The sequence below is a fragment of the Notamacropus eugenii genome, chromosome 3 (genome assembly GCF_028372415.1).
Source record: "Notamacropus eugenii isolate mMacEug1 chromosome 3, mMacEug1.pri_v2, whole genome shotgun sequence".
Classification (NCBI taxonomy): Eukaryota; Metazoa; Chordata; class Mammalia; order Diprotodontia; family Macropodidae; genus Notamacropus; species Notamacropus eugenii.
In genome coordinates, this window is record NC_092874.1 from 397,611,594 (window position 1) to 397,637,501 (window position 25,908).

Below are 25,908 nucleotides of genomic sequence, written 5' to 3' on the forward strand. Positions count from 1 at the left end.
AGAAATGAGAAACAGAACAGTTTTAGAAAAACCTTGGAAGAGTTGTATAAAATGATGTAAAGTGAAATGAGCAGTACCAGAAGAATATTGTACATAGTAACCACAAATCACACCTATGTTTAGGATATGTGTGCTTAATCAAGCATGGTAGAGCAATAATTATAAAAGATAAAGTAGATAATTTTGGTTACATGAAATTGAAAAGCTTCTGCACAAATGAAAGTAATGGATCTTAGATACAAGAGAAAATAGCTTCCTGGAACAAATTCCATATATCAAATTTCCCACAAAAGGATTTGTTATCTAAGATACAGAGACAACTATGTTTGAAAGCCACTATGGAATAGAAAAGTAATCAAAAGTAAAGACAAAGATTCTCAGAAGAATTACACATTAACAAAAAATAAAAATGTTCCCAATAATTAATAACAAAAGAAATACAATTCAAAACAACCCAGATTTCATCTCACACTCTTGAAATAAGCAAGAATAATAAAAGATAAGTATAGTTTCTGGAAGAGAATACAAGGCATGTTTGTTGCCTGGATGGGTAAAATTGTGAATTTGCACAAGACACTCTGGAAATAAATTTGGAGTTATGCAAATAAGAAACTAAAAAAGCCATGCCCTATGATTGTACTGCTGTGGGGAAGCTATATGGTGCAGTGGACAGAGCACCAAGTGTAGAATCAAGAAGACCTGAGTCCAAATCCAGCTTCAGACATTTACTAGCTTTGTGGCCCTGGGTAAGTCACTTAACACTGTTTGCCTCAGTTTCCTTACCTATAAAATAAGCTGAAGAAGGAAATAATATCTTTGCAAAGAAAAGCCCAAATGGAGTCACAAAGACTTTGACCTGAGACAATACGGAAGTGGCCAAACAACAACAAATTGATTGCACTACTAGGGAGAGATATAGCTCCATATTTTAGTGCCAAATAAATGGTAATAAAATATATGCCTATCAATTGAAGAAAGACCAAATTGTGATGCATATGCTATAAAAAAATAATGAATATGGTAAATATGGAGAAACATGGAAAGGAGTGAGCTGATGCAAAAATGAGGCAAATAAATAGGGGGAAACAACATATACATGACAACAATGTAAATGGAAAGAACAATAAAAAATTAATGTGAAATTTAAAGAACAAGCCTGGCCCCGAAGAAAAGATATGAAAGGATATCGCTCCCTATTTCTTTTGTAAAGGTTAGGGATCCATGAATGTGAAACAGTATGCATAATATCAAGAATATGGGTTTTTAATTTTCCTGCTTTTTCCCCCTCTTCCTCTTTTTCTTTTGGCAATATTCTCTGTTACATGGGGTAAATCTCTTAGAGAGGAGAAGAAAAGGACATAGAGGGAGAACTAGGTGATGCTGGAAATAGATATAAATATAAAATTCTACTAAAAAAAAAACCCAAAGTTCTCACTGCTAATGTCCTTGGCATTGTTCAATGGTTCAGCATCTGAAATAGATATGACCTTGTCGATGGAAATGATATTAAAGTGATGCATCACTATCTGCCTTCCTACAATACTCTTAAGGATACTGGGCTTTTTCATTTCACCTACAGCTGAACCCTCATGTATTTGTTGCCTTCTTTTAGAAAGTGAGCTATTTGAGCAGATAAATTGGGAATATAACTTTGAAGAAACTAGAAAGAGAACAAACTAAAAATTCCCAAATGAACACCAAATTGGAAATTCCAAAAAGCAAAAGAGAGATTAATAAAATTGAAAGAAACCATTGAACTAAGAAATTAAACTGATTTTATGAAGAAAAACACAATAAAATAGACAAACAATTGATTAATTTGATTTTTGAAAGAGAAAGAAGAAAACCAAATTACCAATAACAAAAATGAAGAGGGTGAATTTGCCACCAATGAAGAGGAAATTAAAGCAATTATTAGAAACTGTTTTGCCCAGCTGTAAAACAATAAATCTGACAATCTAATCAAGATGGATAAATAATTACAAAACAAATTGAAAGATTAACAAAAAGGGGAATAGAATACTTAAGTAGCCCCATCTTAGAAAAAGAAGTTGAACCAGCCATCAATGAATGCCTGAAGAAAAATCTCCAGAGCCAGATGGATTCACAAATGAATTCTACCAAACATTTAAAGAAAATCCACTTCCAATACTATGGATCTCTACCAAATACCTTTATGACACAAATCATGTTGTTATTACCTAATCCAGGAAGAGCAAAAACAGAGAAAGAAAACTATAGACCAATTTCCCCAACGAATATCGATGCAAAAATTTATATATAATATCAGCAAGGAGATTAAAATAATATATCACAAGACCCATACACTATGACCAGGTAGAATTTATTTTTTCTTAACTGTAATTTTTTTTTCTTTTTCTATTTCTTTTCAGGAGGGATTTATACCAGGAATATAGGGGAGGTTCAATATTAGGAAAACTATCAGCATAATTGGACTTATCAGTAAAAGTATCAACAAAAATAACGTTATTATATCAATGGATGCAGAAAAATCTTTTTGTGAAACATCACATGCTTCGCAAAGAAAAGAGAAAACACTGAAGAGAAAAGGAGCAAATGGAGCTTTTCTTAAATAAATGTTATCTACTTCTGTGAGACAAGAGGGTGGAGTAAGCTGTTAGTGCTCTCACCCTCCTTTGTGGACCTTGGAAAACCCAAAGAATATTGCCTAGGGAAAAATACTGGAATAGTGGGACCAATAGAAGGATTACAGCAGTATTTTAGATCAGGAGTCTAGGGAAATTGAAGAGAAGGGTCCCTGTTGCTGTGGCTGAAGGAGGAAGTATAGGACTGGAGATGTCATAGCAAGCCCCAGAAGACCAGAAGGAGATCCTGAGACCCAGGGTAGTGGAGCCCATAAACGCCAACACCAGGACCCCAGGCATGCCTTAACACAGCCATGGAAATTGGACAGACACCAGTGCAGATGTGAGTCCACCAGTCACTGAGCCTGTACTCTAATGCAGCCCTAGGGGAGGAGGAGACCTGTAGTGGCTAGACCACCCCTACATCTCATGCCATGAGCTTCAGTGTGATCCCAGGGAAACTGAGACTTCACTGGGCCTTGGCCTTGGCACACACCAGCCAGCTCAGCACCATGTAAGCTGCAGTATTATATAGCTTCTAGTTGAAAGAACCAGAGGTTACAGCACACCAGGCCCCTGGCTCCCAGTACAAGAAAAATGGGGCTCTGCCCCAGAAACAGAGATCCACATTAACCACATTAGCCAGGGAAAAGGCAATTTCCATGATCAAGAAGCAAATTGGAAAAGCAAATGGAATCTTATTGTAGGGACAGGGAAGATAAAAATGTTAATTCAAAAGACAACACTATATCCACATCTGAAATCTCAAAAGGGAATATGAAATGGACTCAACCTCCAAAAGCATTCTTGGAAGAGGTCAAGAAGTATTTTAGAAGGCAAATTAGAGAGGTAGAAGAAAAATTGACCAATGATTTTAAAAATACAATTGACAAAATGAAAATAGAATTCAGTGAAGAGAATAGCTTCTTAAAAAGTAAAATTGATCAAATGTATAAGGAGATACAAAACCTAACTGGAAAAAATAATAAGGAACAAATGGAAAAAGAGGTACAAAAACTAACTAAAGAAAATAATTCATTAAAAATTAGAATTGAGCAAGCAGAAACTAATGACTCTACAAGGCATCAAGAATCAGTCAAACAAAATCTGAAGAAAGAAAAAATGGAAGAAAACATAAAATATGTCACTGGAAAAACAACTGAACCAGAAAATAGATCCAGGAGAGAAAATGTAAGAATTGTTGGCCTACTGGAAAGTCAAGATGAAGAAAAAAGAATATGGACAGTATCTTCCAAGAAATCATCAAGGAAACCTGCCCTGAGGTCCTAGATCCAGAGGGCCAAATAGTCATCAAAAGAATCTACTGATTCCTCCTGAAAGAGATCCCAAATTTAAAATGCCAAGGAATATTATTGCCAAATTCCAGAATTATCAGGTAAAGGAGAAAATTCTGCAAGCAGCCAGAAAGAAACAATTCAAATATTGAGGAACTACAGTCAGGAACACACAGGACCTTGCAGCTTTGACATTAAAAGATCAGAGGGATTGGAATATGATATTTCATTAGGGAAATGAGCTTAGACTATAAACAAGGATCAATTACTCAGCAAAACTGAGCATAATTTCGCAGGCGAGGAGATAGATATTTAATGAAATAAAGGATTTCCAGACCTTGATGTAAAGGACAGAGCTCAATAGAAAATTTGATCTTCAAATACAAGACTCATGAGAGGCATAAAAAGTTAAACAGGAAAAGAATCCACTTGCTAAAATTTAATATCAGAAAACTCTTTACATCCCTATAGAGGAGCATGATACTTGCTAATCTTGAGAAATGTATATTTATTACAACACTTAAAAGGGATATACATAGAGGGAGTGGGTACAAATTAACTGATGTGATGATAAAAAATCTAATAAAGTGTGTGAAGGGAGAAGAGAAAAGAAGGAGGTTGAAAAGGTAAATTTTATCACATGAAGAGGCACAAAAACATATTATAGTAGTAGAAAAGAAGGAAAGGAGATGAGCACTGTTTGAGTTTTACTCTCATTGGGTTTAGTTCAAGGAGGGAATAACATACTCTGTTAAGTGCAGAAATCTAATTTGCCTTACAGGCAGTAGGAGAGGAAAGGGGAAAGAAAAGAGAGGGGGGTTAATAAAAGGCAGGGAAGATTGAAGGAGGTAATGGTTAAAAGTAAAACTCTTTTGAGGAGGAGAAGGGAGAAAGGAGAAATAAAAGCACAATTGGTAGGATAGGGAGAAAGACACAGATAGTAACCCTACTGTGAATGGGATAAACTCACCCATAAAATGGAGGTGAATAGCAGAATGAAATAAAAATCATAATTCTATAATATGTTGCTTGCAAGAAGCATTTTTGAAACAGGGGGATACATATAGGATAAAGGGAAAAAGCTAGAGTAGAATATAGTATGCTTTAGTTGAAGCAAAAAAACACAGGGGTTGCAAATTCTAATCTCAGACAGAGCAAAAGCAAAAATAGATCTAATCAAATGAGACAAGGAAGGTAACTATCCTGCTAAAAGGCACCATAGACAATGAAGCAATATCATTATTAAACATATAAGCATCAAGTGGTATAGCATTCAAAACCTTCAGAAGTTAAGGAAATTATAGGAAGAAATAACAAAACTAAACTAGTGGGGGATCTCAACCTCCCCCTCTCTGAACTTGATAAATCTAACCTTAAAATAAACAAGAAAGAAGTTAAGGAGGTGAACGGAATTTTGGAAAAGGTAGATATGATAGACTGCTGGAGAAAAATTGAATGGGGATATGAAGGAATATACCTTTTTCTCAGTGGTACATGGCACATACACAAATACTGACCACATACTAGGACATAAAAACCTCACAAGCTGAGATAGTCAATGCATCCTTTTTAGATCATGATGCAAAAAAAATTACATGTAATAAAGGGCCATGGAAAGATAGGCCAAAAATTAATTGGAAACTAAATAATCTAATCCTAAAGAATGAGTGTGTCAAACGACAAATTGTAGAAACAATCAATAACTTCATTCAAGAGAATGACAATAATGAGGCAACCTAGAAAAACTTATGGGATGCAGAAACAGCATTTCTTAGGGAAAGCTTTCAATCTCTGAATGCTTACATGAATAAAATAGAAAAAGAGGAGATCAATGAATTTGGCAATCAACTGAAAAGGATAGGAAAAGGACAATTTGAAAATCCCAATTAAATACCACATTATAAATACTGAAAACCAAAGGTGAGATCAATAAAATTGAAACTAAGAAAATTAGTGAATTAATAAATAAAACTAAGAGCTGGTTTCATGAAAAAAAAAGAGCAGTAAAATCAATAAACCTTTGATCAATTTGATTTAAAAAAAGAAAGAAGAAAACCAAATTACCAGTATCAAAAATGAAAAGGATGAATAAACCTCTAATAAAGAGGAAATTAAAACAATAATCAGACATTATTTTGACCAACTATATGCCCATAAATTTGACAATCTTAGTGAAATAGATGAATATTTACAAAAATATAAATTGCCCAGACTAACAGAAGAGGAAGTAAAATACTTAAATAACCCCATCTCAGAAAAAGAAATTGAACAAGCCATCAATGAACTCACTAGGAAAAAATCCCCAGGACCAGATAGATTTACAAGTGAATTCTATCAAACATTTAAAGAAGTTAATTCCAATACAATATAGACTATCTGGGAAAATTGATGAAGGAGTCCTACTAAATTCTTTTTATGATACAAATATGGTTCTGATACCTAAACTGGGAAAAACCAAAATAGAAAAAGAAAATTATAGACCAATTTCCCTAGTGAATGTAAATGCAAAAATTTTCCATAACATAATAACAAAAAAAGCTACAGCAATTTATCAGAAGAATAATACACTTTGGGGGCAGAGCCAAGATGGCAGAGTAGAAAGACACACATACTCTAGCTCTTCCCCTACAGTCCATAAAATATCTGTAAAAATGACTAAACAAATTCTAGAGCAGCAGAAGCCAAAAAATAACAGCATGAAAGAGATTTCCAGCCCAAGGTAGCCTGGAAAGCCAACAGGAAAGTGATATCACCAGGGTGTGGAGCTAAGCACAGCCAGCAGAGCCCAGACCAGCCCTGGTTGCTCGGCACCAGCAGGAATAGGACTGGAAGGGGCCTTGGGGGTGGAATCCCCAGCAGCAGCAGCAGCAGTTCTCAGATCCCTCAATCCACAAATGCCAAAGAAAGCTTCAAATATTAGTGAGAAAGCTTTTTTATCTGGATGAGAAGGGAACATGGTCTGACCCTACCAGCAGCAGCCACTGTAGTGGCAGTATCCAGTTTTGCAGTCCTTTGCCTAAAGCCCCTGGGAGAATTGAGCCACTGATCTGAATCTCAGGCCTGAGCCTGGGTGAGGAGGAGGAGCACTGACAGAGCTTGAAGCAGCTGTGGAGAGGGAATTCTACTACTTGCAGATTCTGGGGCAGAAAAGTTTTTGTTTGCTTACAGACCAGTGTGTAGGCCAGGAAAGGACTAAACTCTTCTCCCTTGATTGTGCCACCTTGGAGGAACTGAGAACTTACAGGTCCCCAGAGTATACCCTCTTCTTGGCAAAGGACTCAAAAGTCAAGTAACTGGCTGGGAAAATGCCCAAAAAAGGGAAAAAAAGAACAAGACAATAGAAAGTTACTTTCTTTGTGAGCAGGTATTTTCTTCCATCCTTCAGATGAGGAGGAGCAATGCATGCAATCAGAGGAAGAGCTAGGGGTAAGGACTTCTGAATCCAAAACTTCCAAAGTGGATGTGCAATAGTCTCACACCATGGAAGAGCTCAAAAAGGATTTTGAAAATCAAGTAAGAGAGGTGGAGGAAAAAGTGGGAAGAGAAATAAGAGATGGAAGAAAATCATGAAAAGTGAGTCAACAACTTTCTAAAGGAGACCAAAAAAATGCTGAAGAAAATAACATCTTTGAAAGTAGGCTAACTCAATTGTCAAAAGAGGTTCAAAAAGTCAATGAGTAGAAGAAGGCTTTAGAAAGTAGAATTAGCCAAATGGAAAAGGAGGTTCATAAGCTCACGAAAGAAAATAGTTCTTTAAAAATTAGAATGGAACAGAGGGAGGCTAATGACTTTATGAGAAACCAAGAAATCACAAAACAAAACCAAAAGAATGAAAAAAATAGAAGATTATGTGAAGTATCTCATTGGAAAAACAACTGACCTGGAAAATAGATTCAGGAGAGACAATTTAAAAATTATGGGACTACCTGAAAGCCATGAACAAAAAAAGATCCTAGATATCATCTTTCATGAAATTTTCTAGGAAAACTGCCCTGAGATTCTAGAAACAGAGGGCAAAATAAGTATTGAAAGAATCCACAATCATCTCCTGAAAGAGATCCAAAAAGAGAAACTCCTAGGAACCTTGTAACCAAATTCCAGAGTTCCCAGGTCAAGGAGAAAATATTGTAAATAGCTAGAAAGAAAATAATTTGAGCATTGTGGAAATGCAATCGAGATAACACAAGATCTGGCAATTTCTATATTAGGGGATCAAGGGGCTTGGAATATGATATTTCAGAAGTCAATGGAACTAGGACCAAAACCAAGAATCACCTACCTAGCAAAACTGAGTATAATACTTCAGGGGAAAAATGGTCTTTCAATGAAATAGAGGACTTTCAAACATTCTTGATGAAAATACTAGAACTGAACAGAACATTTGACTTTCAAACACAAGAATCAAGAGAAGCATGAAAAGGTAATGAGGAAAGAGAAATCATAAGACACTTACTAGAGTTGAACTGTTTACATTCCTACATGGAAAGACAATACTTGTAACTCTTGAAACTTTTTTCAGTATCTGTGTAGTTGGTGGGATTATACTCATACACATACACACACACACACACACATATGGAGGGAGGGAGGGAGGGAAGGAGGGAGAGAGAGAGAAAGAGAGAGAGAGAGAGAGAGCACAGAGTGAGTTGAATAGGAAGGGATCATATCTGAAACAATGAAATTAAGGGGTGAGACAGGAATATATTGGGAGGAGAAAGGGAGAAATGGAATGGGGCAAATTATCTTTCATAAAAGAGGCAAGAAAAAGATTTTACAATGGAGGGAAAAAGGGAGGAGGTGAGAACAAAAATGTGAAGCTTACTCTCATCACATTTGACTCAAGGAAGAAATATAAAATGCACACTCATTTTGGTATGAAAACCTAACTTGCAATGCAGGAAAGTGGGGGAGAAGGAGATAAGCAGGGTGGGGGGATGGTGGAAGGGAAGGCAATGGGAGCAGGGAGCAATTAGAAGTCAACACTCTTGGGGAGGGACAAGGTTGAAAGAGAATAGAAAAAATGGTGGGCAGGATAGGATGGAGAGATATATAGTTAATCTTACACAACATGACTATTATGGAAGTACTTTGCAAAACTACATATATATGGCCTATATTGAATTGCTTACCTTCCCAATGGGGATGGGTGGGAAGGGAGGAAGGAGGAGAAGTTGGAACTCAAAGTTTTAGAAACAGCTGTTGAGTACTGTTCTTGCATACAACGGGGAAACAAGAAATACAGGTAATGGGGTATCGATATTTATCTTGCCCTTCAGGACAAAAGAGAAGATGGGGATAAAGGAAGGGAGGGATGTTAGAAGGGAGGGCAGATTGGTGGTAGGGGTAATTAGAATGCTTGACACTTTGGGGTGGGAGGAGTGGAGAGATGGGGAGAAAATTTAGAACTCAAAGTTTTGAGGAAATGAATGTTGAAAACTTAAAATAAATAAATTTAAAAAATTTACCCTGAATTTCCAACTCCAGAGTGAAACTTGATATAGCTTCTCTTATTTTTCTGTCCTAGGGAAAAATTACTTTCTGTAATACGTCTCTCAAATAATGCTCTATATTGCAATTTACAAAAGTTTTTCTGAGATGAAAAAAAAATTTTCTTTAAAAAAAAAATTGAACCAAAAGGAGAGAAAGGGTATTTCAAAATAAACAGTAGAACACAAAAAGAAGATTGTGATTCTTTTTCATGACACTTGTTTTTTTTAAAGTATGTAATAAGTTCCATACTGTCCTTCTTGTCAATATACTTCCTTCTACTCTCTTTTGTGTATTGAAAAATATGTTCTAATGATTCTCACTTATTTTTGGTATTGGTTTCACTAATTTCCCTCCAACTAACTCTTCCCTCATTAAAAAAAAAATGAGAAAGCATAATGAGAGTGGGGGGAGTTGTATTATAATATAGTCAAACAAAACAAATCTTTACATGTGACCAAATAGGGATAGTTTCTCTCTCTCTCTCTCTCTCTCTCTCTCTCTCTCTCTCTCTCTCTCTCTCTCTCTCTCTTCCATTCCCTCTTTTTTTGGGTACATTCAAGTTAAAGGTCAGGCAGGAGAAAAAAACCTCAATGAAGATTATTTGGGTTATGATTAGTACATGAAATATTAGATCAAAATATTCAAGAAACAAGACAGGTGCAGTCTTATAGGTTTATAGGCTAACTCTACAAGAAAATTTTCGTGGACCCTAAAAAAAAGAGGACTGAGGTCTTTCTCTCATGTTGCAGGATTTTATTGTATGCTATTGGAATTGCTTTTTAGAAAATTTTGTACACAGAGCTTAGTAGGGACAACTGCGTCAGTAAATTTATCTCTCTGGGTCTAACTTTTTCCTGGGAAGCTCTCTGTGTTTTCAAAAGGAGACTTTCTTTTGCTTTGCATTCCTGAACTATGGCCAGATTTTGGGTGTGTAGAGGGAAAGGTAGATAAGAAATAAGGGATTCTTTTCCCTCAGAATGTATAATGTTTTTATATTATAAACTAATTAGAAACTGAGTTTGTGACTAAAATTTCAATTCTCTACCGTGAATCTCCAAATGGTGGTTTGAATATGTTTATAAAAGTCAATATATTCTAGTAAGTTTTGGATTAGCATTCTTTAGAATTTGTTTTAATAAAATTAACAGCAATCCTTCCCTCTCCCAGAATGACAGATATATTGTTTTATAGCTAGGAGGGGAAAGTCATTTTAATTGATTATAAAGAGGTGGGTTTGTGGGCAATGTTGAGGAAGTTTCAAAGTGAAGCCAAAAGTAACAGGCTGTAGTTGGATACTTTGAAATAGATGAAGCATTTAGAAACTTCCTGCCTATTATTGACTTTTTTATGATGAATGAAGAGGAGAAAAGATTTGTGCACATTAGGAATCAACAAAACATAAATAATTTGATGACATCTAACTAGATACTTGAAGAGTCTTGCAAACTAATGTCAAGTTTAAAAAATAATTTTTAATTGGTGTCTTGAAATTATTAATTTTGCTGTAAATTATATGAGACTCCTTCTCATTTTTGTAAATGACTATGTTCAATTTGTATTTTAAGAACTATTTGCTTCCTATGTACAAAAAGAGAAGCTTATTTAAAGGAGCGGGAAGGGCAGGCCTGACCTTTACTGAGGACTCTCAAACTACAATAACTTGGAAAAACCCTGCCATCTAGGTCTATAACTGAGTAACAACACTTAGTAAATTGTGGGACTAAGGAAATTATGGGAAAAAAGAAAAAAATCATGATTACTGTATGGGAAAAGGTACAAAGAAAAGATCTTGTAAAGTGACTTTACTTGTAAACTTACAGTTTCTTGAGACCATATGCTTGAGCAAGCTCATCAACACTATGAAAGACCATGCTAATGATGTGAAATTCATAAACAATGAATTGGTTTACTAAGAATTTGCAAGTTTTCTTATAATATATAAGAGATTTCCTTTCTCTAAAAATTTATTTCTTTACTTTTAGTTTTCAACATTCACTTCCACAAGATTTTGAGTTCCAAATTTTCTCCCCAACTCTCCCCTCTGCACAGCCCAAGACAGCATGAATTCTGATTACCCCTTTCCCCAATTTTCCTTCCCTTCTATTATACCCCTCTCTTCTCTTATCCCCATCCCCTCTATTTGCTTGTAGGGCAAGATAGATTTCTATACCCCATTGCCTGTATGCCTTATTTCCCATTTGCATGTAAAAATAATTTTAACATTCATTTTAAAAACGTAGTTCCAAATTCTCTCCTTTCCTCCCTCCCCATCCATGATGGCAAGCAATTCAATATAGGTTATACATGTGTAGTCATGGAAAACACTTCCATAACAGTTATATTGTGAAAGATTAACTATATTTCCCTCCATCCTATTGTGCCCATCATTTATTCTATTCTCTCTTTTGACCCTGTCCCTCCTCAAGCGTTTACTTCTAATTACCCCCTCCTTGCCTTCCCTTCTATCATTCCCATCACCCCCCACTTATCCATTTCCCCCCTACTTTCCTGTAGTGTAAGATAGATTTTCATCCCAAACTGAGTGTGCATGTTATTCCCTCCCTAAGCCACATCTGATGAGAATAAGGTTCACTCACTCTCTTTCACCTCCCCCATCTTCCCCTCCATTCAAAAAGCTTTTTCTTGCCTTTTTTAGGTAAGAGATAATTTACTCCATTCTATTTCTCCTTCTCCAAGTATATTTCTCTCTCACCCCTTAATTTTATTTTTTTAGATATCATCCCTTCATGTTCAACTCATCCTGTGCCCTTTTTCTATATAGTTTGTTGCTGACTTGGAGGGAAAGTTGAGCCAACACACAGTTGGCAACAGTGGAGCAGAAAAGGAGAGGGCAACTTTCAGAGATTTGATGTGCAGTACTGCATTTGCTCATCCGGGTCAGAACACTCTCAAACATCAAAACTGGTTTGATGAAAATGATGGGGAAATTCAGAAGCTGCTAAATGAAAAATGAGAACTCCACAGGATTTACCAGCAGGATAGTTTATCCACCTCTAAGAAGTCAGCATTTAATTCCTTCAAAAGCAAATTACAAGCAAAACTTAGAGAGATGCAGAATTCCTGACTCAATAAGAAGGCAGATGAAATTCAGTTTTATACTGATAGTAACAATCCAAAGTGCTTTCATGATTCCCTGAAATATATTTATGGACCAAAACCTATGGTGCATCACAACTACTCAGTGCTGGTGGAGCCACATTGATTAATGATAAGGACCTAATCCTAGAAAAATGGGCTTAACACTTCCATAGTGTTCTCAAGAAACCATTATCAATCAATGCTGAGGCCATTGATTGTTTACCTCAGGTTGAAGTCAATCCCTTCTTAGCTGAAGTTCTAACTAAAAAAGAGGTTTTGAAGGGCATTAGGCTCCTTTCATGTAGCAAAGCACTGGTGCTGATTCTACTCCAGCTGAGATTTACAAGATAGGGTGACCATTGCTTATACAAAAACTGACTGAAATTTTCCAGACTATATGGCAAAAGGAAGTTATCCCCCAGGAGTTCAGGGATGCCTCCATTGTCTATCTCTATAAAGGTATATTGTTCTGTGACAATCACAGGGGATCTCTGTCTTAGTCATTGCTGGCAAAATTCTTGTTAGAAACCTTCTTAATAGGCTGATTCTTCACCTGGAAGATGAGCATCTACCTGAATGCCAGTGTGGCTTCAGAAAGGGCCAAGGAACAGTTGATATGGTGTTTGCTGCCCAACAACTCCAGGAGAAATGCCAGGAGCAGAACAGAGGTCTGTAACAACACTTGTAGATCTGACCAAGACCTTTGACACTGTTAGTCGTAAGGGCTTATGGAAAATTATGTCAAAATTTGGTTGCCTGGAGAAGTTCATCAATATTGTATGTCAATTCCACGATGGCATGTTTGCCCAGGTTCTGGTTGATGGACAATGCTCTCGTGCCTTTCCAGTCACCAATGGAGTGAAATATGGTTGTGTGCTTGCTCTCATGCTTTTTAGCATGATGTTTTCAGCCATGGTGACAAATGCTTTCAATGATGATGAACACGGCATCAAGGTCACCTACAGTACTGATGATAAGTTCTTCAATCTGGAAAGGTTGCAAGCCAAGATCAAAGTGGAGGGAGTGTTGCTGTATGATTTTCTGTTTGCTGATGATTGTGCACTCTATGCAGCCTCTGAAGCTAAGATGCAACAAAGTATGGATCAATTCTCTGTCACCTGTGCTAATTTTAGCCTAATAATTAGCACCAAGAAAACACAGGTGCTCCATCAGACACCACCACACCATCCATACACGGAACCATCAGTTACAACAAATAGAGAAGTTTTGAATGCTCTGGATAAGTTCACTTATCTTGGTAGTGCACTTTCCAGGGATGTACACATTGACAATGAGGTTGATGCACGCATTGCCAGAGGTAGCTCAGTGTTTCGGAGGTTCCAGACAAAAATTTGGGAGAAAAGAGGTATTAGAATGACTACCAAACTGAATGTCTACAGAGTTGTTGTGCTGACCTCATTATTATATGCTTGTGAAACATGGACAGTCTACCAGTGCCATGCCAGGAAACTGAATTGCTTCCATTTGAACTGTCTTAGAAAGATTCTAAGGATCATCTGGCAAGATAAGGTACCAGACACTGAAGTCTTTGCTTGAGCTGTACTGCCAAGTATTCAAACTATGCTTCAGAGAGCACAACTTCGATGGACTGGCCATGTTGTTCAAATGCAAAATGTATGCTTGCCAAAAAGACTATTTTATGGAGAACCGGCATGGGGCAGGCGATCACATGGTGGCCAGAAGTGATACAAGGCCACTCTCAAGGCCTCTCTCAAGAACTCTGGATTTGACTGTGCAACATGAGAGACACTGGCACAGGACCACTTAGCATGGTGTTCCCACATCAGAAAGGTTGCTGTGCTCTTCAAGGAAAGGAGAATTGACACAGAACAAAGTAAACGCAGGATGTGCAAACTTGGGATATCCAACCCAAATATTCACATAGACTATCTGTGCCCAACCTATGATAGAGCATTCAGAGCTCGTATTGGTCTGATTAGCCACAGTAGGACACAGTGAAACTTCACTTTATCATGATGATATCATTTTGGTCCTCTTTGAAGATGAAGGACAACAACCAACAATGAACCAATCCTTCCAACTACCCTAATACTGAGAAAAGTCTCCAGAGTTACAAATATTATCTTTCCAAGTAGGAATGTCAATAGTTCAATGTTAGTATGTCCCTTATGATTTCTTTTTACTGTTTACCTTTTCATGCTTCCCTTGATTCTTGTGTTTGAAGGTCAAATTTTCTATTCAGCTCTGGTCTTTTCCTCAAGAATGTTTGAAAGTCCTCTATTTCATTGAATGACCATTTTTTTTCCCTCTGAAGTATTATACTCAATTTTGCTGGGTAAGTGAGTCTTGGTGTTAATCGTAACTCCTTTCCAGAGGTTCATATTACAAACCCTTTCATCCCTTAATGTAGATGCTCTTAGATCTTGTGCTGTCCTGATTATGTTTTCGCAATGCTCAAGTTGTCTCTTTCTGGCTGCTTGCAATATTTTCTCCTTGACCAAGAAGCTCTGGAATTTTGCTGCAATACTCCCAGGAGTTTGCCTTTGGGGATCTCTTTTGGGAAGCAGTCGGTGAATTCTTCTATTATCTATTTTACCCTCTGATTCTAGAATAACAAAGCAGTTTTCCTTGATAATTTCTTGAAAGATGATGTCTAGGCTCTTTTCTTTTTAAATCACTGCTTTCAGGTAGTCCAATAATTTTTAAATTGTCTCTCCTGGATCTGTTTTCCAGGTCAGTTGTTTTTCCAATGAAATATTTCATTTCTTTGTTTTTCTTTATAATTTCTTGATTTTTCACAAAGTTATTAGCTTCCATCTGCTTCATTCTGATCTTTAAGGAATGATTTTCTTTTGTGACCTTTTGGACCTCCTTTTCCATCTGACCAATTCTGCTTTTTAAGGCATTCTTCCCCTCATTGGCCTTTTGGTTCTCTTTTGCCATTTGGATTAGTCTATTTTTAAGGTGTTATTTTCCTCTGAATTTTTTGGGTCCCCTTCAACACATATTTGATTGGATTTTCATGATTTTCTTGTATCATCTCCCAATCTTCTTCTCAATTTTTGCTCTACTTCTCTTAGTTGATTTTCAAAATCCTTTTTGAGTTTTTCCATAACTTGAGACCAATTCATATTTTTCTTGAAGGTTTTAGATGGAGGAGCTTTGATTTTGTTGTCTTCTGTGCATATACTTTGGTTTTCATGGGACCTAATTTTTCAAAAAATATTTTCTTCCAATTACATGTAAAAACAATTTTAATGTTTTTTTTTAATTTTGAGTTCCAAATTCTCTCCCTGCTTCCCCTCCCACCTCATTGAGAAGGCAAACAATTTAATATAAGTAATAAATGTTCAATCATGAAATCATGCAAAACATATTTCCGTATTCCATATTTCACATATTGTGAAAGAAAGCACAGATCAGAAAACCCTAACAAATAAACAACAAGATAAATGAAGAAAGTTAAAAGGTATACTAAGATCTGCATTCAGATTTTTATCAGTTCTTTCATTAGAGGAGGACAGCATTTTTCATCATAGGTCCTTAGGAATTATCTTACATCCCTGTATTGCTGAGAATACTAAGTCATCCGCAGTTGCTGTTATTCTATACAATGCTCTCTTTGTTCTACTCAGTTAACTTTGCATCAGATCATGTAAATCTTTCCAGGTTTTTCTGAAAGCATCCTGCTCAGAATTTATTATAGCAGAATAATATTCTATCACAATCATATAACACAACTTGTTTAGCCATTCCTCAGTTGATGGCATCCCTCAGTTTCCAATTCTTTACCAGAATAAAAAAGATCTGCTATATTTTTGTACATACATGAAGGAGTGTGATTCTTAACTTTTTTTCTTTGATCTGTATTTTAGGTCAGTTTTAAAAAAGTCTTATGTATTATATTTCTTCTGTTTAAAATATATTTTAAGAGTTTTTTTCCCTAATGTTGTTGGCTATCTCATAGAATCTGATCTATTCTAGTTTTCAGAGTTCATTACTTGGATAAAATTTATTATGTTCTTTAAGCTATTTATTATGCTTTGAATTCTTCCCTTCAGAGCTTTTATTTCATTTTTATCTTTTATGCAATTTCTTCTAGGCATTCCAGTAATTAATTGTGCAAAATTAATTTTTTCCTTTGAGTCCCTGATTACTGTAAGGATGAAATTTTCTCTTGTTCTGCCTGGATGTGAGGGCATCTCTAGATCTATAATAATTTTTATACTGGGTGACTCTTTTTGGTTTGCTCATATCTCCAGCTTTAGCTCCCTGAACTGGGGCATTGTACCAAAGCTCTACCCCCTTTTAGACTTTTGGTCCTGCTTGATATTACTTGAGACCCCTGGGTTCTCCTCTTGACCTCTATTTGCCGTGTTTGACCCCTCTAGATATTTGAGGTCTAGAACATTAGATCTTTGGGGCTTTCTGTGGCATTTCAGGAATATTACTGAGGATCTTTAGAGCTCTTGGGAGCCTCTTCTTTCCCAGTCTTAGTGCTGTTACATCAAACTCATCACTGTTATTCTTAGTGACTTCCAACATCTCTTACTGAAACCTTCTGATCACTCGGTGGACTTCTCAGGGAGACTTCTGCTCTTTCTACTTTTAGACACAGTCTTGAAGTGTCTCTAGAGTATCTCTGGTCACACTGGGAGACTACCTGCTTTTTTCCTTGTGCTACCAAGGATTTTGGTGGTAACTCTTATTCCCATTGCCCATGGACTTCTGTGAAGCCCAGGGGTGGAAAAAGCTACTGTGGTTTTTAATTAGATTTCTTGGTCATTATTCAGTCTAGAATGAATTTCAAGTTTTTCTGAAACTAGGTAGTCTACCTGTCAGATTGTCTAGAGGTCCTCTCCAGTTTTGTCTTGCTTTTTTAAACAAACTGCCATTCCTGTTAGACCTGTTCCCTCTTTATGGAAATTACTTTGTATATAAGTGACAGAGTCTGTGTGGTGTAGCACTAGCTACAATACTAAATGTTGTGATTGATGACAACTACTTCATCATTGACTCATTTCCTGGATCATTTTATCTGCTATTCCAGAGAAGAAACGGGCTATGTTCCCTATAATTTGCTTCACACTCATTCTTTCTCTTCTTATCTGCTACGTGATGACAACCAGCCTCAAGTTTAATGAAATCAAATGGGTGTGGTCTAGAATATAGTTTAAAATTACTTGCCAAGGTTGTGAGCTAGTGCAATCGTTTTAGAGTAACCATGCACACAAGGCTATAAAACTGTGCATACCCTTTGACCCAGCAATACCACTTCTAGGTCTACATCCCAAAGAGGTCAAAGGAAAAAGAAAAGGACCCATAAGTGCAAAAATATTGGTAGCAGCTCTTTTTGTCTTAGCAAAGAATTAGTAGTTGAGGGGATGCCCATCAATTGAGGAATACCTGAACAAGCTTTGATATATGCATGTAATGGAATACTATTGTGCTGTAAGACATGATGAATAGGATGATTTCAGAAAATTTTGAAAAGTCTTATATGAACTGATGGAAAGTGAAACAAGCTGAACAAGGAGAACGTTGTAGACAGTAGCAGCAATACTGTAACAATGATCAACTGTGAAAGACTTAGCTACTCTGATCAATACAATAATCCAAGACAATTCTAAAGGACTAATAATGAAAAATGCTATCTACCTCCAAAGAGAGAACTGACAAAGTCTGAATGCAAACTGAAGCATGACTGTTTCACTTTATTTTTATTGCCTTTTTTACAACATGGCTAATATGGGAATGTTTTGCATGATTTCACATGTATAGTTATTATCATATTGCTAGCTTTCTCAAGGAATGGAGGAAGGAAGAGAAGGAGAAAGAGAATTTGTGACATTATAAGGAGATCATGAAGTCCTAGAGTGACTGCTCCCTTATCTTTCTCCATCATATCTCCCATACAAAAGTTCTGGGAGGAATTTCTTCTGGGGCTGAAGAAACTGGAAACCTGACAATGTTGGAAAATGTATCCTCAATCTTTCTAGGTTGTAATCAGGGCACATTTGTTTTTCCATGTACATCTTATTTCTCATCCCTAAATTCTAATGGAATGCAAACTCCATGACGCCAGAATTTTGGGGCGGTCTTTGTATCCCTAGCATATGTAGCACAGTGTAGTAGCATAGTACCATTTTAAAAACACTGAATTGTGGGCTGAACAAATTATTATGAGTGTTGTGGGTTTTTGTGCCATATGAATCAGAGCCAGGAGAAAAATATACACTATTACTAAAATAAGGTAATTGAAAATACAGAAAAGAAGCTCAGTGATGAGTAACTGTTATGAATAATCTTGGCTCCAGAGAAGATGTAAAGAAGCACCTTCTATGTTTCTGTATAAAGTGGGTACGCTAAGTAGATCAGGTTGCCTTCATTGTCATGTATTATCACTACAGTTGGTTTTGCTTAACTGTTTTTCTTTGTTGAAAGTAAAGTCTCATTTGAGGTGGAGGAGTAGAGGTAAATTTGTAAATGCCTGTGATGAAAAAAAAAGTCATCAGCAGAACATTTTAAAAAAGATGACCTTAAGGTATCAAATATGGGTACCCAGAAGCCACTGATAGCACAAGTAGTGCCACTGACATAAAAAGTAAAGTCAGGAGGAAGAATCAGGTTTTTGGCAAAAGCTAAGTTGAGTTTTCAACATTTTTAGTTTGAAAGGCTAGTAGAACAAGTTAAGATATTAATCAAGCAGCTGGAAATGACAATCTGGCTTTTATGAGTGAGGTCAAGATGGGAGATATAGTTCTGAGGGTTTCATCTACACAGAGAACTTAGTTGATAACATAAAAGTGGATAAGATAGAATTCAAAGAAAGAAGAGAAGAGAACTAAAGACAAACCATGGGAGAAATTCTGGGAATTTGATGAAGAAGATGAAAAACAGTGAAGAAAACAAAGGCTACTTAGATGTATAAGGACATTCATGAGCCCATAGATTAAAAGAAGTCAAGGCAGGAGATTAGATAGGAGAAGATGGTCAAAAGTTTTAAATGCTCCAGAGAAATCAAGAAAGGAGAGGAATTTTAAAAACTATTTTACTTAAAGGTAAGGGGGTACCACTCTCTGAGAGAGAAGTTTTAGTATTCTACTAAAACTGAAGGATGAAGTCAGATTATAAAGGGTTGAGCAGTGAGTAATGAAGAAGTAAATGCACCAGATATGGGGGTGCTCTCAACAAGTTTGAGATGTACCTTGATTCCAGATACTGAACCAGAAGAGTGAAAACAATTAAGTTTATAACCAATGGAGTGGAATAAGAATTCTGTCAAGCCAAAAAGGAAAAGTAAGTAATGCTCTTCCTTGCTAGTTCAAAAGGCTTCATCTGAACTATTGATAGTCCTCCACAGGGACGTTAGCTTGGTGAGCTCTGACTTACATTTTTATTTTCCTACAATCTTTTTCCCTTGCCTTTGCTGCCTTTCGAGGGAAACCTGTACCTCATCAATACTCTTTTACTCCAGTACTCTATACCTACTTGCTGGATCCCCATTCTTTAGGAAGGACAGTGTGTCTATTGTAGATCCTGGTCTGTAGCAACATCTTACCTTTTTGATGTCCTTGTAGATGCTGTGGTTAGCAATGAAGGCATCCCCAGAGGTGATAGTCTCATCTCCAGTCAACATTTTGAAGGTGGTGGTTTTCCCTGCTCCATTGAAACCAAGTAGTCCAAAGCACTCCCTTTCGCGGACTGCTACACAGAGTCTATCCACAGCCAGGAAAGGTGGCCACTTAAAATATATCTGAGAAAATGTAAAATACAACAATGGAATTGATTAATCTTTTGCAAGAAACATTCCTAAGGCAACTTTTAAGAACTGTCCCCCATTCAGCTCAAGTTCCTTTCCCCTGATTGCAAAGATGAGCTGAATTAAACTTTTGATATTTCCAACATGCCTTGGATGGGACAATATTGATCATTAATTAACTCTACCTTTAGGAGATTCTTAATAATTAGTGGACTCTGCAGAGATAACAGCCCATCTGAAGGGCAGTCTCGAATTTTTTTCTTCTCTTTTGCCACATCTTCATCTTCAGAAATCTCTGGTGCTTCAATTCCCTGCTCCTATATTTCCAAGATAAAGATTAATGTTGTGGATGACCTTAAAGTATCTGGGCCAGTCTAAGCTGGTGGGGGAGAGCTGCTAGAAGAAGGTAGAAGAAAGATACTTCCAGGGAGGTTACAGAAGTTCTGAGCAGGGATTTAGAGGAAGTTTCACACTCACTACTTCGGTTCTCATGCACATAAAACTTCTGGATTCTATAAATTTAGAAATTGGGCCTATACAGCTATGATGAGGGGTTGACTATTCTTGCTGGAACAAAGAACATTATCTAAAATTGCAAACACTGGTAAAGTTTTTGAAAATTAATACTCATTGTACCACAGATACTAAATGCACTTAAGGCTTGAGTATGCTGAGCTGCAATTGGAGAAGGTTTCTAAATTGTTCTCTTGGGGAGCTTAGTAACAGAACTAACCCAGTCAGACTCAAAATTGATAAGGGGCCTAAAATGTCAGGTATCCCTCCTACCTGGGATGTAAATGACTATGGGAAACAAACATTCCATTTAAGTGTCTTGACTTTATAGGACTTAATGTTTTAGTCTCCTTATTCTTCCAGTTGACTATATTTTCTCTAGTTCCTCTCAACTTTGTATCAAGCCTGGACCACATCTATTCCAATTATAGCAACCCCTCTGGTTTCTACCAACTTGCACTCACACTTATAGATTGGACCCCAGAGGATGGCTGCTACCTTGAGTTCCAGGACATGTATGGGCCCAAAGGCCTGCCACCATAGCTCACAAACCCCCTCTGGTGTGCTTCCCTTAAAAATAAGCCAGTAAACACAATTAGCTCTTAGAAAAGGCATTTACTAAACTGGCATAGTAAAAACAGTAGCTACGAAGCATTCCCCTGTAAACCTGGGATGTACTGTCCTACAAATACACAACTATTGACATCTCCCTCCTCCTCTTTTTGTAATTAATTTTCACCAAACTATCTTAACTGTATTTCTATTGGAAACCACTCTTAGACTTCATAAAAGTTAAAGGTCATAAAGGGCGACTGAGAAAATGAAATGTAAGGGTGAGGGTCTGTTGGGTGTAAATGAAGCATTCCACACTTTGCAGAGAACTCTGAGGCATTTAGTGGTTCTATCATATATGAAAGTCCAGCAGAGACTACGAATTTGCCCTGGGACAAAGTAACTTCCCCCCATCCACTCATTTACAGAGCCAAAAGGAATTTGGGAAACACATGGGATGGTCACCGTTAGTTAGGGTAAGATTCCTCATCAAAAGAATCCATTTTTGAACTGGGAACATGTGTTGAGGAGAGGCTTCCTTCCTTCCCACTTGCTATTATAGAGGTGACAAGCCTTGGAGCTAAGATCTTGAGGAAACAGTACTGAAAAGACTTCTGACAGTCCTAGGCTAAGAGTTTTTGCCCTTTCTGAAAAAATATAACAGCACATGGCTATACCTAAAGACTGGAAGTGGTGAAGACTACAGCTTCCGATTGAGGAGTGAATCCAAGAAGTCTCACAGATGACCTAACTAGCAAACAAACCACTTTCTAGGGTATTTGTAAGTTACCTTGGCCACATGTTTTCCCTAGAGTTGTGCCTCATAGCCATTGTTCTTTAGGTTACTGCCCACTATCTCTCCTCCTACAAGATGTTGTATGCTTGTATGAGGGTACAATCCAGGTTTCCCTGGGAAAATGCTTTGGAACTACTAATTTTTTTTCCTATGGCATTTGAGTAAATGTCTTTTCTTAGGGATAACTGCATATGCTGACTGACTGCTAATGGGAAGTAATGTGAATAAGAGTGCATGAACAACAGTATTAGGAAGAGCCACTCACAGAATTATGCTCAGAAACCCAAAGTTTGTTGCTCACAACCCAGTTGCTCCTCTGGGGACCCAATCTATCAGTGTTAGGGAACTGAGCTAAAAGGGAATGCTGCATATATATTTTGCATATAGCTACATTTTGCACATGTTGTTTTTCCAGATAGAAGGTAAGTTCTTGGAGAGAAAGGACTTTCAGTTTAACCTTTGACTCAATAGCACCTACACAATTCCTGACTCAAAGTCATTACTTAATGAATGCTTACTGACTTATTGATATTTCTGGGGACAAGTAAGTCAGAAAAAAAATTCCCATATCTATACACTAAATCTCAGAAAGTAATGTTATAGTAGGAAATGAAACCATCTGAAAGCATGTACAGCTGTACATGCACACACATACATGTACATTTGCATATACATCTATATATACATGTATATCACTCTGTACATATATATGTACATATGTACACACATATATAAAAGAAAGAAGGGGCAACATGGCATAGTAGATAGAAAGTTGGCCAGAGAAGACATGGTTTCGAGTCCTGAATCTGCCATATCCTGTCTGTGTGTCTCTGGACAAGTACCACAACCTCTCAGTGTTCTAAGTAACTCTCTAAGACTATAAAGTTGCAAACAAGATGCGAACTTGTATTGGTAAAGGAAGTTTCCTCATCTAGGCATTCCCTGTAACAATGAAATCACAAGAACAGTCCATGTGTACAGGCATACATGGCTTTTCATCACAATTTGTTTACAGTCAAGCTTCATTTTCAGGATGTCAGCAATCACAATGATTGTCATGAATATCAATATATCTAACTTAACGAAGTATCTAACTTAAGGTACCAAGTAGTAAACAGTAGAAAAATTAATTTCCTTTTTATTCCATACCTCTTTCTGTTTTAATCCTAGATCCTTACGTATTTGTTGCCACATCAGGTAAGCAGAGAAAAGGAAATGAGTGCAACAGTTTCTTAGTTTCCAAAGGTATATTTCAAGGAAACAAAGTAACAGGAGATAAAAAAGGCCTGAGGCAGCCATAGCAACCAGAAACTTTCCAATCCCACCACGTTGCCATGAATAAACATTAATCTCAGTACCTGAGAATGGAAAAAAGAGAAAATGTCTTGTTTTGTAATTTACTATTTTTAGAGATCGTCAATATTCTCCCTCTACCTTCTAATTTTAACCTGTGGTCAGATAATGGTCTGTTATGTAAACAGCAAATTATGAAGGCAGGGTACATATGAGTATCATTCAGCATTATGATATGATAAAATACAACAAAGCTAATGAAAACATATTTATGAACATATGTAATAATGCTTGCAATTTAGGATTACTAGACATATTTCCATATTTTAAGTATGACTCTCAGTTTCTCCCTTAAAGATTTTTAATAGGATGGAGAATCCAACATGTTTGTAACCCTTCCCTTATACAGATTTCAATAAAAACAAAGAGTCAATTGCTCGCTTTTTGGCAGGAGTTCCAAAACACAATAGTACCAATAATTGATCAGCAACATTTAGTGGCCTAAAAATCCTAATCAATCAATGAATAAACATTTTCTTAAGCACCTATTATGTGCCAGAGAATGTACTCAGTGCTAGGGATTTAAAAAAGAGACAAATACAGTCTTTGTTCTCAAGGAGCTTACAATGTAATGGGAGAGACAACATACAGATAGATATATACAAAGCAAGATATATACAGGATAAACAGGAAATCGTTAATAGAGAGAAGGCAATGGATTTAAGAGAGGTTGGGAGAGACTTCTTGTAGAACATGGTATTTTAGATGGGACTTAAAAGAAGCCAGGGAGATCAGTAGTTGGAGTAGAGTGTGGAAAGTATTGCAGACCTGGGTGATGGCCAGAGAGTTCCCTATAGGTAAGAGATGAAGTGTCTTGTTCATGGAACAGTCAGTAACCTAATGTCATTGGATGAGAGCATATTTGTTAGGGAGCAAGGTGTATGAAAGCAGAAAAGGTAGCAAATTAAGTTATGAAGGGCTTTGCCAAACAGAGTATTTTGTATTTGCTTTTGGAGACAAAAAGAAGTCACTAGAGTTTTTTGGGTGATATGATCAAACCTGTGTTTTGGGAAAATCACTTCAGTTTCTGAATGGAATTCTGAATGTAGATTGGAGTAGAAAGAGACTTGAGGCAGGCACATGCAGGCTATTGTAATAATCCATACATGAGGTGATGAAGGCCTCTACTACAGTGTTATTACTGCCAGAGAAGAGAAGGGGGCATATTCAAGACAGGTTGCAAAGTTGAAATTGACAGGAATTGGCAACAGCTTGAATATGGAAAGAGAGTGTATGAGATATAGTGAAGAGTCCTAGGGTGACTCTAAGTTCTAATTGGGAGGATAACGTTGCCCTCTAAAATAATAGGGAGGGGGAAGAGCCAAGATGTCAGAGTAACAGCATGATATTTCCAGAGTGCACCCCCAAAGTAAAAAAATGACTAACCAAATTCTAGAGTGCAGAACCCACAGAATGGCAGAGTGAAGCAAATCTCCAATCTCCAACCCAAGACAGCCTGGAAGGTTGCCAAGAAATGACTATCACCCCATACTGGGAGCAAAGTGCAGTCCAGTGTGGGCTGTAACGGCACAAAGGGAGACCTGAGCATGCTTTGTGGGAACTGAATCTCTCACACCCATGGTAGTTTCCAGACTTTGTGACCCTAAAACACTGAGGACAAATTGGAAGGTCAGTGAAAAAAACCTGCCTCAGGGCAGCAGAGAGGGGAGGGGGCAGAGGAATCCTCAGAAGCAGCAGAGGCAACTGCAGCAGCCACTGTTTCTGGAGCTCTAGGTCCACAGTGGTTCCATTCACTTCACTCAGTATCAGTTCATGCAAGTCTTTCCAGGTTGTTCTGAAATCATAATTTCTTATGGAACAATAGTATTCCATTACATGCAGGTACCACTACTTGTTCAGCTGTTCCCCAATTGATGGGTTTGCCATCAATTACTAATTCTTGGTCACCACAAAAAGAGCTGCTATCAATATTTTTGTACATGTGGGTCCTTTTCCCTTTTTGGGGATGCAGACCTATTATATGCACAGTTTTATAGTTCTTTGGACATAGTTTCATATTGCTCTCCAGAATGGTTGAATCAGTTCACAACTCCACCAACAAAGAATTAGTGTTCCAATTTCCCCACATTATCCAACATTGATCATTTTCCTGTTTTATCATGTTAACCAATCTGATAGGTGTGAGTTTTTAAATTTTTTTAATTTGCATTTTTCTAATCAACTGTGATTTAGAGCATTTATTCATATGACTGTAGGAAGCTTTAATTTCTTCCTCTAAGATAGCCTATTCATATCCTTTGACCTTTTATCAACTGGGGAATAACTTGTATTCTTATAAATTTGACTCAGTTTTCTATATATCTTAGAAATAAGGCTTTTATCAGAGATGCTGGCTGTAAAGCTGTTTCCCAGCTTTCTGCTTCGCTTCTAATAATTATGATTGCATTGATTTTGCTTGTGCAAAATGTTTCTAATTTAATGTAACTCCAAATTATCTAT

The 25,908-nt window shown here is 36.9% G+C and overlaps 1 protein-coding gene across 4 annotated transcripts in view; it reads right to left on the reverse strand.

Annotated features, from left to right (window-relative positions):
* LOC140497227 (phospholipid-transporting ATPase ABCA3-like) overlaps positions 1 to 25,908 on the reverse strand; it is a 264,641-nt gene that overhangs the window by 35,187 nt on the left and 203,546 nt on the right. For all 4 annotated transcript variants that reach the window (XM_072597913.1, XM_072597914.1, XM_072597912.1 and 1 more), the window contains 3 exons: positions 23,245 to 23,453; positions 20,420 to 20,551; positions 20,034 to 20,228 (listed from right to left, as the gene is read on the reverse strand). In XM_072597913.1, coding sequence (XP_072454014.1) covers positions 20,034 to 20,228; positions 20,420 to 20,551; positions 23,245 to 23,453 — 536 coding nt within the window. The remainder of the gene's footprint in view (positions 1 to 20,033; positions 20,229 to 20,419; positions 20,552 to 23,244; positions 23,454 to 25,908) is intronic.